This window comes from Mobula hypostoma, chromosome 23, assembly GCF_963921235.1.
Source record: "Mobula hypostoma chromosome 23, sMobHyp1.1, whole genome shotgun sequence".
In the NCBI taxonomy this organism is placed as follows: domain Eukaryota; kingdom Metazoa; phylum Chordata; class Chondrichthyes; order Myliobatiformes; family Myliobatidae; genus Mobula; species Mobula hypostoma.
The window spans coordinates 60861339-60875576 of record NC_086119.1 but is presented as its reverse complement, the minus strand read 5'-3'; the positions used below and the strand labels follow the sequence as shown (position 1 = coordinate 60875576).

The window sequence follows — 14238 nt, the reverse complement described above, 5'->3', positions numbered from 1 at the left end:
ATTAAATTGCATCTGCCATGAATTTGCCCACTCACCTTACCTATCCAAGTCACCCTGCATCCTCTTAGCATCCTCCTCACAGGTAACACTGCCGCCCAGCTTCGTGTCATCCACAAACTTGGAGATGCTGCATTTAATTCCCTCGTCTAAGTCATTAATATATATTGTAAACAACTGGGGTCCCAGCACCAAGCCTTGCGGTACCCCACTAGTCACTGCCTGCCATTCTGAAAAGGTCCCGTTTATTCCCACTCTTTGCTTCCTGTCTGCCAACCAATTCTCTATCCACATCAATACCATACCCCCAATACCGTGTGCTTTAAGTTTGCACACTAATCTCCTGTGTGGGACCTTGTCAAAAGCCTTTTGAAAATCCAAATATACCACATCCACTGGTTCTTCCCTATCCACTCTACTAGTTACATCCTCAAAAAATTCTATGAGATTCGTCAGACATGATTTTCCATTCACAAATCCATGCTGACTTTGTCCGATCATTGCACCACTTTCCAAATGTGCTGTTATCACATCTATGATAACTGACTCTAGCATTTTCCCCACCACCGATGTCAGGCTTACCAGTCTACAATTCCTTGGTTTCTCTCTCCCTCCTTTTTTTAAAAAGTGGGGTTACATTAGCCACCCTCCCATCCTCAGGAACTAATCTAGAATCTAAAGAGTTTTGAAAAATTATCACCAATGCATCCACTATTTCTTGGGCTACTTCCTTAAGCACTCTGGGATACAGACCATCTGGCTCTGGGGATTTAACTGCCTGTAATCCCTTCAATTTACTTAACACCACTTCCCTACTGACATGTATTTCCCTCCATCTCACTAGACCCTCGGTCCCCTACTATTTCTGGAAGATTATTTATGTCCTCCTTAGTGAAGACAGAACCAAAGTAGTTATTCAATTGGTCTGCCATCTCCTTGTTCCCCATGATCAATTCACCTGTTTCTAACTGTAAGGGACCTACATTTGTCTTAACCAATCTTTTTCTTTTCACATATCTATAAAAGCTTTTACAGTCAGTTTTTATGTTCCCTGCCAGCTTTCTCTCAATCTTTTTTCCCTTTCCTAATTAAGCCCTTTGTCCTCCTCTGCTGGACTCTGAATTTCTCCCAGTCCTCAGGTGTACCACTTTTTCTGGCTAATTTGTATGTTTCTTCTTTGGAATTGATACTATCCCTAATTACCCTTGTCAGCCACGGGTGCACTACCTTCCCTGGTTTATTCTTTTGCCAAACTGGGATGAACAATTGTAGTAGTTCATCCATGCGATCTTTAAATGCCTGCCATTGCATATCCACCGTCAACCCTTTAAGTATCATTTGCCAGTCTATCTTAGCTAATTCACGTCTCATACCTTCAAAGTTATCCTTCTTTAAGTTCAGAACCTTTGTTTCTGAATTAACTGTCACTCTCCATCTTAATGAAGAATTCCACCATATTATGGTCACTCTTACCCAAGGGGCCTCGTATGACAAGATTGCTAATTAACCCTTCCTCATTGCTCAATACCCAGTCTAGAATAGCCTGCTCTCTAGTTGGTTCCTCGACATGTTGGTTCAGAAAACCATCCCGCATACATTCCAAGAAATCCTCTTCCTCAGCACCCTTACCAATTTGGTTCACCTAATCTATATGTAGATTGAAGTCACCCATTATAACTGCTGTTCCTTTATTGCACGCATTTATAATTTCCTGTTTAATGCCATCCCCAACCTCACTACTACTGTTAGGTGGCCTGTACACAACTCCCACCAGCATTTTCTGCCCCTTAGTGTTATGCAGCTCTACCCATATCGATTCCACATCCTCCCAGCTAAAGTCCTTCCTTTCTATTGCGTTAATCTCCTCTCTAACCAGCAATGCTACCCTACCTTCTTTTCTTTCATGTCTATCCCTCCTGAATATTGAATATCCCTGAATGTTGAGCTCCCATTCTTGGTTACCCTGGAGCCATGTCTCTGTGATCTCAACTATATCAAATTCATCAACAACTATCTGCACATTCAATTCATCCACTTTGTTACGAATGCTCCTTGCATTGACACACAAAGCCTTCAGGCTTGCTTTTACAACACTCTTAGTCCTTATACAATTATGTTGAAAAGTGGCCCTTTTTGATTTTTGCCCTGTATTTGCCTGCCTGCCACTTTTACTTTTCACCTTACTACTTTTTGCTTCTACCCTCATTTTACACCCCTCTGTCTCTCTGCACTTGTTCCCATCCCCCTGTCACATTAGTTTAAATCCTCCTGAACAACAGTAGCAAACGCTCCCCCTAGGACATTGGTCCCAGTCCAGCCCAGGCATAGACCGTCCTGTTTGTACTAGTCCCACCTCCTCCAGAACTGGTTCCAATGCCCCAGAATATTCCAAGCTCAGCATAACCAGAGATTTATAGAGATTCAACATGACTTCCTGACTCTTGCTTAGTGTCCCAACCAACGAAGGGAAGCATGTCATACCATCCTAACTACTTACATTATCACATTCAAGGAACAATAGATTTGGATCCCAAGATCCCTCTGTACATCAGCACAGTTAAGGGTCCTATCACTAAGTGTATAATTTTTCCTTACGTTTGACCTCCCAATACGTAACACCTCAATTGTTCAGATTAAACTCCACCTGTCATTTCACCACCTAAAACTGTAAGTGATGATATCTGACTGTATCCTTTGATGGTCTTCTTCACTCTCCACAACTCCACCAAGCTTTGTGATGCTTGCAAACTTACTAGCCTACCTATGCACATTTTCATCCAAGTCACTCATAAATATCACAAACAACAGGTCCCAGCGCCAGTCCCTGTGGAACATCACTAGTCATGGATCTCTAGCCAGAAGAATACATTTTTACCATCATCCTCTGTCTTCAATTGGCAATTTAATACTGAATTCAAACTACCAAAACTCTATGGATTAGACTACCATGAAAAAACCCGTTAAAGGCTTTGCTGAAGTCCACGTAGGCAACATCCACTACTCAATCCTCGTTGATTTCCTCTGTCACCTCCTCAAAAAAAACTCAGTCAAGTTTGTAGGATGGGACCCGCCCAGCTCAAAGCCAAGCAAAACTGTTTCACTTGCAGTGTGGAAAAAAGCATTTCATTTTCTGGGATGGAAAAGTCAGTTAAAACAGCTGGAAATCTCAATAGAAAACAGGAGACGCTCAGCAGGTCCCACAGCACCTGTAGGAGAAATCATAGTTGCACAGATGGGGGAAAAGGATGAATAGAATGGAGGGAACACCTGAGAGAAGGTGAGGCCAGGATTGCCATGGGGAGATGTTCTAGAGTCAACCAGGCAGTTGACAGAAATAAAGAAACTTAAAATGTTACAAAATGCTGACAGGTTAGGATGTGTTAATGGGGAGACAAAACTGATAGGTCACAGAAGTTTAACATAAAGGTATGTCAAGCAATTTAGACGGCAAATATAACTGGTCATCTTGCTCCAATTACAATTAAAACTTGGGGGAGAATCACATTAAGTCTTGTGATCAGGTCTGACCCTCCCTGACTAAGATACAAAAGTAGAAAATGTTGGAAACACTCAGCAGGTCAGGCAGCATCTGTGAACAGGTAGCATTTCAGGGCTGGGGCATTTCACCGGTACTGCCAGAGAGAAAAAAACAGTTTTAAGTTGCGGAGAGGTTGTGTGGAAGGGAAAAAGTGAGGCAAAGGGAATGCCTCTGATAGGGATGATTATCCTTTTGTTCTATCCTTCCCTGCCTCTCTCTCTGTAATGTCATTAATATTATGTCTCTTTCCCAACTCTGAAAAAGGGACCAGCCTGAAACATTAATTCTGCTCCCCTCTCTACAGACGCTGTCCTACCTGCTGAGTGGTTCCAGCATTTTTGGTTTTTATTGAAATTTTCAACATCTGCAGTTAGGTAAGGATTCAGATTTATTTATCACATATATGTTTTAACATTCAGTGAAATGTGTCATTTGTGTTAACAACCAACACAACTAAGAATTTGCTGGGGGAAGCCTGTGAGTGTCACCACACAATCCAGCGCCAACATAGCACTTGGGAGAACCACACAGAACACAGCAAGCAACAAACAACAATGACAAAACAAACCCCTTTCCTCCCATCCCTCCAGTTCTGGCCATTGGGCTCTACTTCTGGACTTCCGATTGACCTTTTGGCTTCGATCTTTGATATCAAACCATCCCCCCCACCCCCCCGACTAGCTGATGACGGGACCCTGAATTCAAAGCTAGCCAACTCACCAGCCCTCGTGCCTCCTGCTCACACAGAATTCCGATCCTGGGAGTGACAGATGTTCTTCATTACCTGTCAATGTCACTGTCCTTTAAGCACAGAGTGGAGACCTGGGCTGCGGATGTCCTTAGCCACTTTGAACGCCTTGTGGAAGCACAGACTGTGGATGTCCTTCATCATCCATCAACATTGCTGGACCTTGAATGCAGAGCAGAAGCCTGGCTTCTAACCTGTCACCATCCCCGTCCCTAAACCTTAATCTGACCCTTAAAGCTCCTCTCTGTCCCCAAAACCAAGCCCATGAGCTTAATGAACAACTGTCTGAGCCACGGTTTCAATGGAGACCACTGGTTTGTGCCCTCTTGATCAGAAGGTAGGCACACAGGAAAATCAGGCAGTGATTGACGATGAACTGCTTGAGGAGATCAATTGATAAGAAATGTGGTCAAATGATGAAGTGCTAAGGGGGAAGAATGAGCTCCCAGCTGCCCCACATCTCTGGCTATCAGTGGCTTTGAGATCAGCATCTCAAAACAAGGGGGTACTTTGTTAAAATCTACTGAAACTGAAAATCCACTATTGAGATATTTTTTTTAAATTTTGGTCTAAGGAGTTAATATTGCGCAGTCTAACAATATACTCTTCAGAATTACAAAAACTATAACAAAGTAAAATAATCATTTTTTCCTCTTTATTTGTAAATATAAATTATTAAGATAAAGCTAAGGACAAGTCAAAGGTGCAGCTTTCTCTTTACAAGAGTATTGGAGACAATGGGCACTTTCATGGAGCCCATATCACAGCCACACAACAATGGGGGCTTGTCCCCAGCTATGGTAATAATTTAAATTCTCATACAAGTGGATTGGCCCGACAAATATTCCATAGTCTCCCTCATACTTAGTGACTACACTGAGATAATGTGCAGCATATGTGCCAGAAATCGGAAGTTATTCTCATCATGGTTCAACGTGGCCGTCCTGCCAGCACAAGTCAATGTGAAACATCACTCTTTAGAAATCCATGTAGACATTGTTGCTCCCCTAGCTTTCTTATTTTCCTACCTCAGCAGATTCATAAGTACAGACAGATGTTGCTATATTTTCTGTCAATTATAATTGGAGTTTGAGCTTGATTTTGGTATTAATTTGACAGAAGCCATTAGGAAACTTTCTGTACTGTAGTCTACAAATGGATTTCAATTCTTAGGACCAACACCACCACTACCTTAGGCAAGAATGTCAGTTTTGGGGACTGAGAATTACAAAGAAAATTGAGGAAGGTAATGCACAAAAAATATAGAATCGGGAGATGGCATAGGTGTGTGTCAATCACATTACAAATATTCTTGTTAGCAGGACTGTACCAGCAGTGGTGTTTAACTCTGCAGCACAGGTCTTTCCATTCCCCTCTCAGCAAGAGAGGTAAATATTTCAGTATACAAAGGCTCAAATAAATACTCAACAGCACAGCGATGCCAGCCAGAATGTGGACTTCCCGTAAGATAGCAGTTTGGGGACCAAGTCAAATAGGCTTGGAAGAAGCAAGGTCCACAAAAGTTGATTACTGTTTGTTGGGGAAAGATCTGATCAATAAAGGAAATCAACTACACACCACTGAGAGGCGTGAGAGCAGATGAAGCCAATTCCCCTTGGCATTTCTGGACTCCATTCCAAACCCTTTCCTTTTTCTGAATTGCAGAAAGCTGCACCTCCTCTGCCCAACTGGATTCCAGCCAGATTTGAGAAAATACTAAATTCAGTGTGGTCAAACAGATCACTCATGTCAACCTTGGAGAGTAAAAGAGTGGGGTAAAGGAATTATTGTCTGGAAACTTCAGTAGAGGCAGCAGGAAACAATGCAGAGGGTAACAGGGACTCATATTGCATATCACTAAAATGTACCATCCTCAATGTGCTTTGCTTGGATGCATGCATCAGGGGCATTTACCATTCAACCAATGAAAGGAAGTGGGATTAATGGTGACTATCGTCCATTAAGGAAAAGAATAACGTGTATACCAACAGGCAGTGAACCAGCTTACATCAGATAGAAGATGGATGCATATGCCATGACTAGCTATCCACACACGTAGCTTTGCTTTCTCACGGTGCACTGGAATGCATTTTGTCCAAGCAGCTCTCCCAGAAGTTGAGCAAGCGATTATCCCTATTGGAGCAAAAGTCAGTAAAGTCTTTCAGCAGACGATCAGCGAATTTCTCATCCCCGGTGGCACTGGATCGCCAGGTTTTGGTCAACATGGTGTTGTAGGCCCAGTTGTAGCCGATCTTCTCCTCGCCGAAGAGGCTCTGGGTGCTGGAGCTGGTGGAATTCCTCCGCCGTCTCTGCTGGCCACTCGTCATCTTGCGCTTAGAATAGGGCAGCTGAAGGAACACGGTCCCTGGAATGACCAACAGTAACTGCGTTAAGGCCAGCCCGTCACACTAAGGAACTAGCCACATGTCTACCTTTTCAGCATTATCTTTTTATAACCAGAATAACACTTGGTAACTTATCCCCGTTGGCAGACTGAGCCACTCAGTCAATAGATTCCCCGCTGAATAACAATACACTAACTATCCTGTTTTAGTGGGGACTCTCTGACACCATACCAGCACATACCCAGTGGGACATCTGGGGATCCTTGAAGACATACCAGCAGACTATTGGAGAAATAGCTGAGAATACTTGATGTATACCAGCAGACTCCTAGTAGGACAGTTATGAATATCTGATGGCACACCAGCAGACTCCTGGTGGGACAGCTGGGAATATTTGATGGCAGACCAGTAAACTCCTGGTGGGACAGTTGGGAATACCTCATGTATACCAGCAGACTTCTGGTGGGAACCTACAAGGTCATGCTAGCACTCTTAGTGGGTCAGCTGGGAATCTGATCACATACCAGCAAACTGCTGGGAATTCCTGAACACATACTCCGAATACTCGTCATGGCTGGGGTGCAAAAGGAAGAACATGCAGGAAAACAAAGGAACTCTCTTTTAGGATATAAAGCATTATTCCTAATTCCTGTGAATGCAAACCACAAAACAGTAAATCCTAACCCAGTCAATGGAGGAGGCTCTGTTGGCCCAGGGTGACTGGCCAGACAATTTTGTAGCACACCTATACAGTAGAGACTGTTTGCACCTGAACTGGAGAAGGACTAATATCCTGGCGATACAGTTTGCTAGTGCTGCAAGGTGAGGTTTAAACTAGAGTTGCAGGGGCATGGGAACCGGAATGCCAGAACAAATATGGAGGGTTGTGGAGCCAGATATTGTTAAGACCTCAGACAGAGTCAAGAGTTCACCAGCAACTTTGATGTCTGTTGCTTGAATTTCCAGCATCTGCAGAATTCCTGTTGCCTACAACTAATATCCTGGGCTGTGTATATTTCAATGCAGGAATTGTAGGAAAGGCAGATGGGCTCAGTGCATGGATCAACACCTGGAATTATGGTATTGTAGCCATTAGTGAAACTTGGTTGCGGGGGGTGGTGGTGGAGTCAGACTGATAGCTCAATATTCTGGGGTTCCATCATTTAAGTTGCAACAGACCAGGAGGGATTAAAGGAGGAGGGGTGGCATTACTAGACAGGGGAAGTGTCACAACAGTGCTTAGTCAGGACAGACTGGAGTACTCACCTACTGGGTGTTATGGGTGGAACGGAGAAATACGAAGGTATGACCGACAAGTAGGTAACAATCAGAAGAGGGAAGGGCAAGAGTCAGATACTAGACAGCACCCCTGTGGCTGTCCCCCTTAAATATAAGTACTCCTGTTTGAGTACTGTTGGGGGGGGGGGGGACCTATCTGGGGAAAGCAACAGTGCCTCTGGCACAGTCTGGCCCTGTTGCTCAAAAGGGTAGGGAAAGGAAGAGAATGGCAGCAGTGATAAGGGACTTTACAGTTCGGGGATCAGACAGGCGGTTCTATGGACGCAGGAAAAGAAACACAGATGGTAGTTTGCCTCGCCAGTGCCAGGGTCCAGAATGTTTCTGATCATGTCCATGATATCCTGAAGTGGGAAGGAGAACCATGCCAGAGGTCATGGTAGATATTGGTACCAATGACATAGGCAGGAAAAGGGAGGAGGTTCTGAAAACAGACAACAGGGAGTTAAGAAGGAAGTTGAGAAGCAGGACCACAAAGGTAGTAATCTCGGGATTACTGCCTGTGCCACGCGACAGTGAGTATGGGATTAGAGTGAGGTGGAGGATAAATGTATGGCTGAGGGATTGGAGCAAGGTGCAGGGATTCAGATTTCTGGATCATTGGGACCTCTTTTGGGGCAGGAGTGACCTGTACAAAAAAGACAGGTTGCACTTGAATCCCGGGGGACCAATATCCTGGCAAGGAGGTTTGCTAAGGCTATTGGGGAGAGTTTAAATTAAAATTGCCGGGGGGAGAACTTGGAAGCATAAATTGAGAACAGATGTTCTCAGGGAAATGTACGAAAGAAATGTGGCAAATGTTCAGGGGATATTTGTGTGGTGTTCTGCATAGGTATGTTCCAAAGAGACAGGGAAAGGATGGTACCATTCAGGAACCATGGTGTACAAAGGCTGTTGAAAATCTAGTCAAGAAGAAAAGCTTACAAAAGGTTCAAATAATTAGGTGATGATAGAGATCTAGAAAACTATAAGGTTAGCAGGAAGGAGCTTAAGAATGAAATTCAGAAAGCCAGAAGGGGCATGAGAAGGCTGTGGCAAGCATGACTAAGGAAAATCCCAAGGCATTCTACAAGTATATGAAGATTTAGAGGATAAGATGTGAGAGAATAGGACCTATCAAGTGTGACAGTGGAAAAGTGTGTATGGAACTGGAGGAGATAGCAGAGGTACCTAATGAATACCTTACTTCAGTATTCACTACGGAAAAGGACCTTGACGACTGAAAAGCTTAAGCATGTAAACATTAAGAAAGAGGTTGTGCTGGAGCCTTTAGAAAGCATCAAGTTGAATAAGTCTCTGGCAATGATCTTTGCATCATCAATGCAGACGGGAGAGGTTCCAGAGGATTGGAGGGTTGCAGATGGTTTTCCTTTATTCAAGAAAGGGAGTAGAGATAGCCCAGGAAATTATAGACCAGTGAGTCTTACTTCAGTAGTTGGTAAGTTGATGGAAAGATCCTGAGAGGCAGGATTTATGAACATTTGGAAAGGCATAATAGGATTAGGAATAGTCAGCATGGCTTTGTCAAAAGCAGGTCGTGCCTTATGAGCCTGATTGAATTTTTTGAGGATGTGACTAAAAACACTGATGAAGGTAGAGCAGTAGATGTAGTGTATATGGGTTTCAGCAAGGCATTTGATAAGGTACCCCATGCAAGGCTTATTGAGAAAGTAAGGAGGCATGCGATACAAGAGGACCTTGCGTTGTGGATCCAGAATTGGCTTGTCCACAAAAGGCAAAAAGTGGTTGTAGATAGGTCATATTCTGCGTGGAGGTCAGTGACCAGTGATCTGTTCTGCGACCCCTTCTCTTTGCGATTTTTATAAATGTCATGTATGAGGAAGTGGAGGGATGTGTTAATAAATTTGCTGATGACACAAAGGTTGGGGGCATTGTGGATAGCGTGGAGAGATGTCAGAGGTTACAGTGGGACATCGATAGGATGCAAAACTGGGCTGAGAAGTGGCAGATGGAGTTCAACCCAGTTAAGTGTGAGATGGTTCATTTTGGTAGGTCAAATATGATGGCAGAGTATAGTATTAATGCTAAGACACTTGGCAGTGTGGGGGGGGGCAGAGGGATCTTGGGGTCCAAGTCCATTGGACACTCAAAGCTGCTGCACAGTTTGATGTCCAGTCCCTATATACTTCCATCCCCCTTCAGAAAGGTCTCAAAGCTCTACGCTTCTTTTCGGATTCCAGACCTAATCAGTTCCCCTCTACCACCACTCTGCTCCGTCTAGCGGAATTAGTCCTTACTCTTAATAATTTCTCCTTTGGCTCCTCCCACTTCCTCCAAACCAAAGGTGTAGCTATGGGCACCCGTATGGGTCCTAGCTATGCCTGTCTTTTTGTTGGCTTTGTGGAACAATCTATATTCCAAACCTATTCTGGTATCTGTCCCCCACTTTTCCTTCGCTACATTGACGACTGCATTGGCACTGCTTCCTGCATGCATGCTGAGCTCGTTGACTTCATTAACTTTGCCTCCAACTTTCACCCTGCCCTCAAGTTTACCTGGTCCATTTCCAACACCTCCCTCCCCTTTCTAGATCTTTCTGTCTCTATCTCTGGAGACAGCTTATCGACTGATGTCTACTATAAGCCTACTGACTCTTACAGCTATCTGGACTATTCCTCTTCTCACCGTCTCTTGCAAAAATGCCATCCCCTTCTCGCAATTCCTCTGTTTCCACCGCATCTGCTCTCAGGATAAGGCTTTTCATTCTAGGACGAGGGAGATATCCTCCTTTTTTAAAGAAAGGGGCTTCCCTTCCTCCACCATCAACTCTGCTCTCAAATGCATCTCCCCCATTTCACGCACATCTGCTCTCACTCCATCCTCCCGCCACCCCACTAGGAATAGGGTTCCCCTGGTCCTCACCTACCACCCCACCAGCCTCTGGGTCCAACATATTATTCTCCGTGCTTCCTCCAACGGGATCCCACCACTAAGCACATCTTTCCCTCCCTGCTTTCCGCAGGGATCGCTCCCTATGCGATTCCTTTGTCCATTCGTCCCCCCCATCCCTCCTCCTGGCACTTATCCTTGTAAGCGGAACAAGTGCTACACATGCCCTTACACTTCCTCCCTTACCACCATTCAGGGCCCCAGACAGTCCTTCCAGGTGAGGCGACACTTCACCTGTGAGTCGGCTGGGGTGATATACTGCGTCCGATGCGCCCGATGTGGCCTTCTATATATTGGTGAGACCCGAGGCAGACTGGGAGATCGTTTTGCTGAACACCTACGCTCAGTCCGCCAGAGAAAGCAGGATCTCCCAGTGGCCATGCATTGTAATTCTACATCCCATTCCCATTCTGATATGTCTATCCATGGCCTCTTCTACTGTAAAGATGAATCCATACTCAGGTTGGAGGAACAACACCTTATATTCCCTCTGGGTAGCCTCCAACCTGATGGCATGAACATTGACTTCTCTAACTTCCGCTAATGCCCCACCTCCCCCTCGTACCCCATCCGTTATTTATTTATATACACACATTCTTTCTTTTTTTCTCCCTCTGACTATACCCCTTGCCCATCCTCTGGGTTTTTTCCCCCTCCCCCTTTTCCTTCTCCCTGGGCCTCCTGTCCCATGATCCTCTCTTATCCCTCTTGCCAATCACCTGTCCAGCCCCTGGCTCCATCCCTCCCCCTCCTGTCATTTTGGATCTTCCCCTCTCCCTCCCACTTTCAAATCTCTTACTAGCTCTTCCTTTAGTTAGTCCTGACAAAGGGTCTCAGCCCGAAACGTCGACTGTACCTCTTCCTAGAGATGCTGCCTGGCCTGCTGCGTTCACCAGCAACTTTGATGTGTGTTGCTTGAATTTCCAGCATCTGTAGAATTCCTCGTGTGCACAGTTTGACTGTTTGGTTAAGAAGGCATATGGTGCATTGGTCTTCATCAACCATGGGATTGAGTTTAAGAGCTGAGAGGCAATGTTACAGCTTTATAGGACCCTGGTCAGACCCCACTTGGAGTACTGAGCTCAGTTCTGGTCGCCTCACTACAGGAAGGATGTGGAAACCATAGGAAGGGTCCAGAGGAGATTTACAAGGATGTTGTCTGGATTGGGGAGCAATCAGGTTGAGTGAAGTTGGCCTTTTCTCCTTGGAGCAAAGGAGGATGAGAGGTATCTAAGATGATGAGAGGCATTGATCGTGTGGACAGTCAGAGGCTTTTTGCCAGGGCTGAAATGGCTAACATGAGAGGGCACAGTTTTAAGGTGTTTGGAAGCAGGCACAGAGGAGATGTCAGGGTGGTTTTTTTTTCCCCCACAGAGAGTAGTGAGTGCATGGAATGGGCTGCCAGCGACTGTGGTGGAGGCGGATACAATAGGGTCTTTTAAGAGACTCCTGGTTAGGTACATGGAGCTTAGAAAAATAGAGGTAATTACCCTAGGTAATTTCTGAAGTATGTACATGTTTGGCACAGCATTGTTGGCCGAAGGGCCTGTATTGTGCTGTAGGTTTTCTATGTTTCTAAGACCACGTTAATGTATAGACAGTCCACAGGACTTAGAGGAACAAATTTGCAGAGAGATCACAGACTGTTGCAAGGGACATAATGTTGTTATTGTAGGTGATTTTAATTTTCCACGTATTGACTGGGACTCCCATACTGTAAAAGGACTAGATTGGATAGTTTGTCAAATGTGTTTAGGGCAGTTGTATTGAAGTCGCAACGGAAGAGTGTGCAATACTTGATCTCTTATTAGGGAATATGGGTCAGGTGACAGAAGTTTGTGTAGGGGAACACTATGCATCTAGTGATCATAATGCCATTAGTTTCCAAGTAAATATGGAAAAAGATATGTCTGGTCCGTGGATTGAAATTCTATTTTGATGGTATCAGAAAGGATCTGGCAAGTATGAATTGGGACAAATGGTTTTCTGGCAAAGGTGTACTTGGTAAGTGAGAGGTCTTCAAAAGTGAAATTTTGAGAGTACCAAGTTTGTATATGACTGTCAGAATAAAAGGTGAAGGTAACAAGTGCAGGGAACCTTGGCTTACAAAAGAGATTGAGACCCTGGTATAGAAAAAAAAGGAGATGCATCGCAGATATAGGCAGGTAGGAACAAATGAGGTGCTTATGGAGTGTAAGAAATGCAAGAGAACACTTAAGAAAGAAATCAGGAGGGCTAAGAGATGATATGAAGTTGCTCTAACAGATAAGTGAAGCTGAATCCCAAGGAATTCTACAGATATGCTAAGAACAAAAGGATTCCAAGGGACAAAATTGGAACTCTGGAAGATCAGAATGGAGCTGAAAGAGATGGGGGAGATCGTAAATGGAATTTTTGCATCTGTCTTTACTCAGCAGATGGATACAGAGTCTATAGAAGTGATGCAAAGCAGCAGCGAGGTTATGGACCCTATACAGTGTTTGCTGTCAGGGTGGCTGAATCCCAGTGCCTGACAAGGTGTTCCCTTGGACCCTGTGGGAGGCAAGTACAGAAATTGCAGGGGCCCTAGCAGAGATACTTAAATCATCCTTAGCAACAGGAGAGGTACTGGAGAATAAGCTAATGTGGTTCCACTATTTAAGAAAGGTTCTAAAAATAAACCAGTAAATTATAGGCAGATGAGCCTGACATCAGTAGTGGGAAAGTTGTTGGAAGGAATTCTAAGGGACTGGATATACCAGTATTTGGATAGACAGGGACTGATTAGGGATAGTCAGCATGGCTTTGTACCTGGTAGGTTGTGTCTAACCAATCATATAGTGTTTTTTGAGGAAGTTACCAGGAAACATGATGAAGGAAAGGCAGTGGATGTTGTATACCTGGACTTTAGCAAGGCACTTGACAAGGTCCCACATGGGAGGATGGTCAAGAAGGTTCAGTTGCTGGGAATTCAGGATGAGGTAGTAAATTGGATTAGACATCGACTTTAAGGGAGACACCAGAGAATGGTAGAAGATGGTTGCCTCTGACTGGGACTAGCAGAGTGCCGCAGGGATCAATGCTGGGCCCATTGTTATTGGTGATCTGGATAAAAATGTTGTTAACTGGATCAGCAAATTTGCAGATGACACCAAGACTGGGGGTGTATTGGACAGCGAGGAAGACTATCACAGCTTGCAGCAGGATCTGGACCAGCTGAAAAAATGGGCTGGAAAATGGCAGATTGAATTTAATGCAGACAAATGCAAGGTTTTACCCTTCAGTAGGACCAACCTGGGTAGGCCTTACACAGTGCACTGAGGAGTGTGGTAGAACAAAAGGATCTGGAAATACCGGTCCATAATTCATTGGAGGTGGTGGCACAGGTATAGGGTTGTTAAGAAAGCTTTTTGACATATTGACCT

General features: G+C 44.5%; 1 protein-coding gene across 10 annotated transcripts in view; it reads right to left on the bottom strand.

Moving 5' to 3' along the window:
* Nucleotides 1-4923: 4923 nt before the first annotated feature.
* The window catches only part of depdc5 (DEP domain containing 5, GATOR1 subcomplex subunit), a 250444-nt gene continuing 241129 nt past the window's right edge, over nucleotides 4924-14238 (bottom strand). For 8 of the 10 annotated variants that reach the window (XM_063031849.1, XM_063031837.1, XM_063031844.1 and 5 more), the window contains one exon: nucleotides 4924-6648. In XM_063031849.1, the coding sequence (XP_062887919.1) occupies nucleotides 6353-6648 (296 nt within the window). In that variant the 3' untranslated portion in view covers nucleotides 4924-6352. The remainder of the gene's footprint in view (nucleotides 6649-14238) is intronic. The other 2 variants (XM_063031846.1, XM_063031845.1) reach the window with 2 other exon arrangements.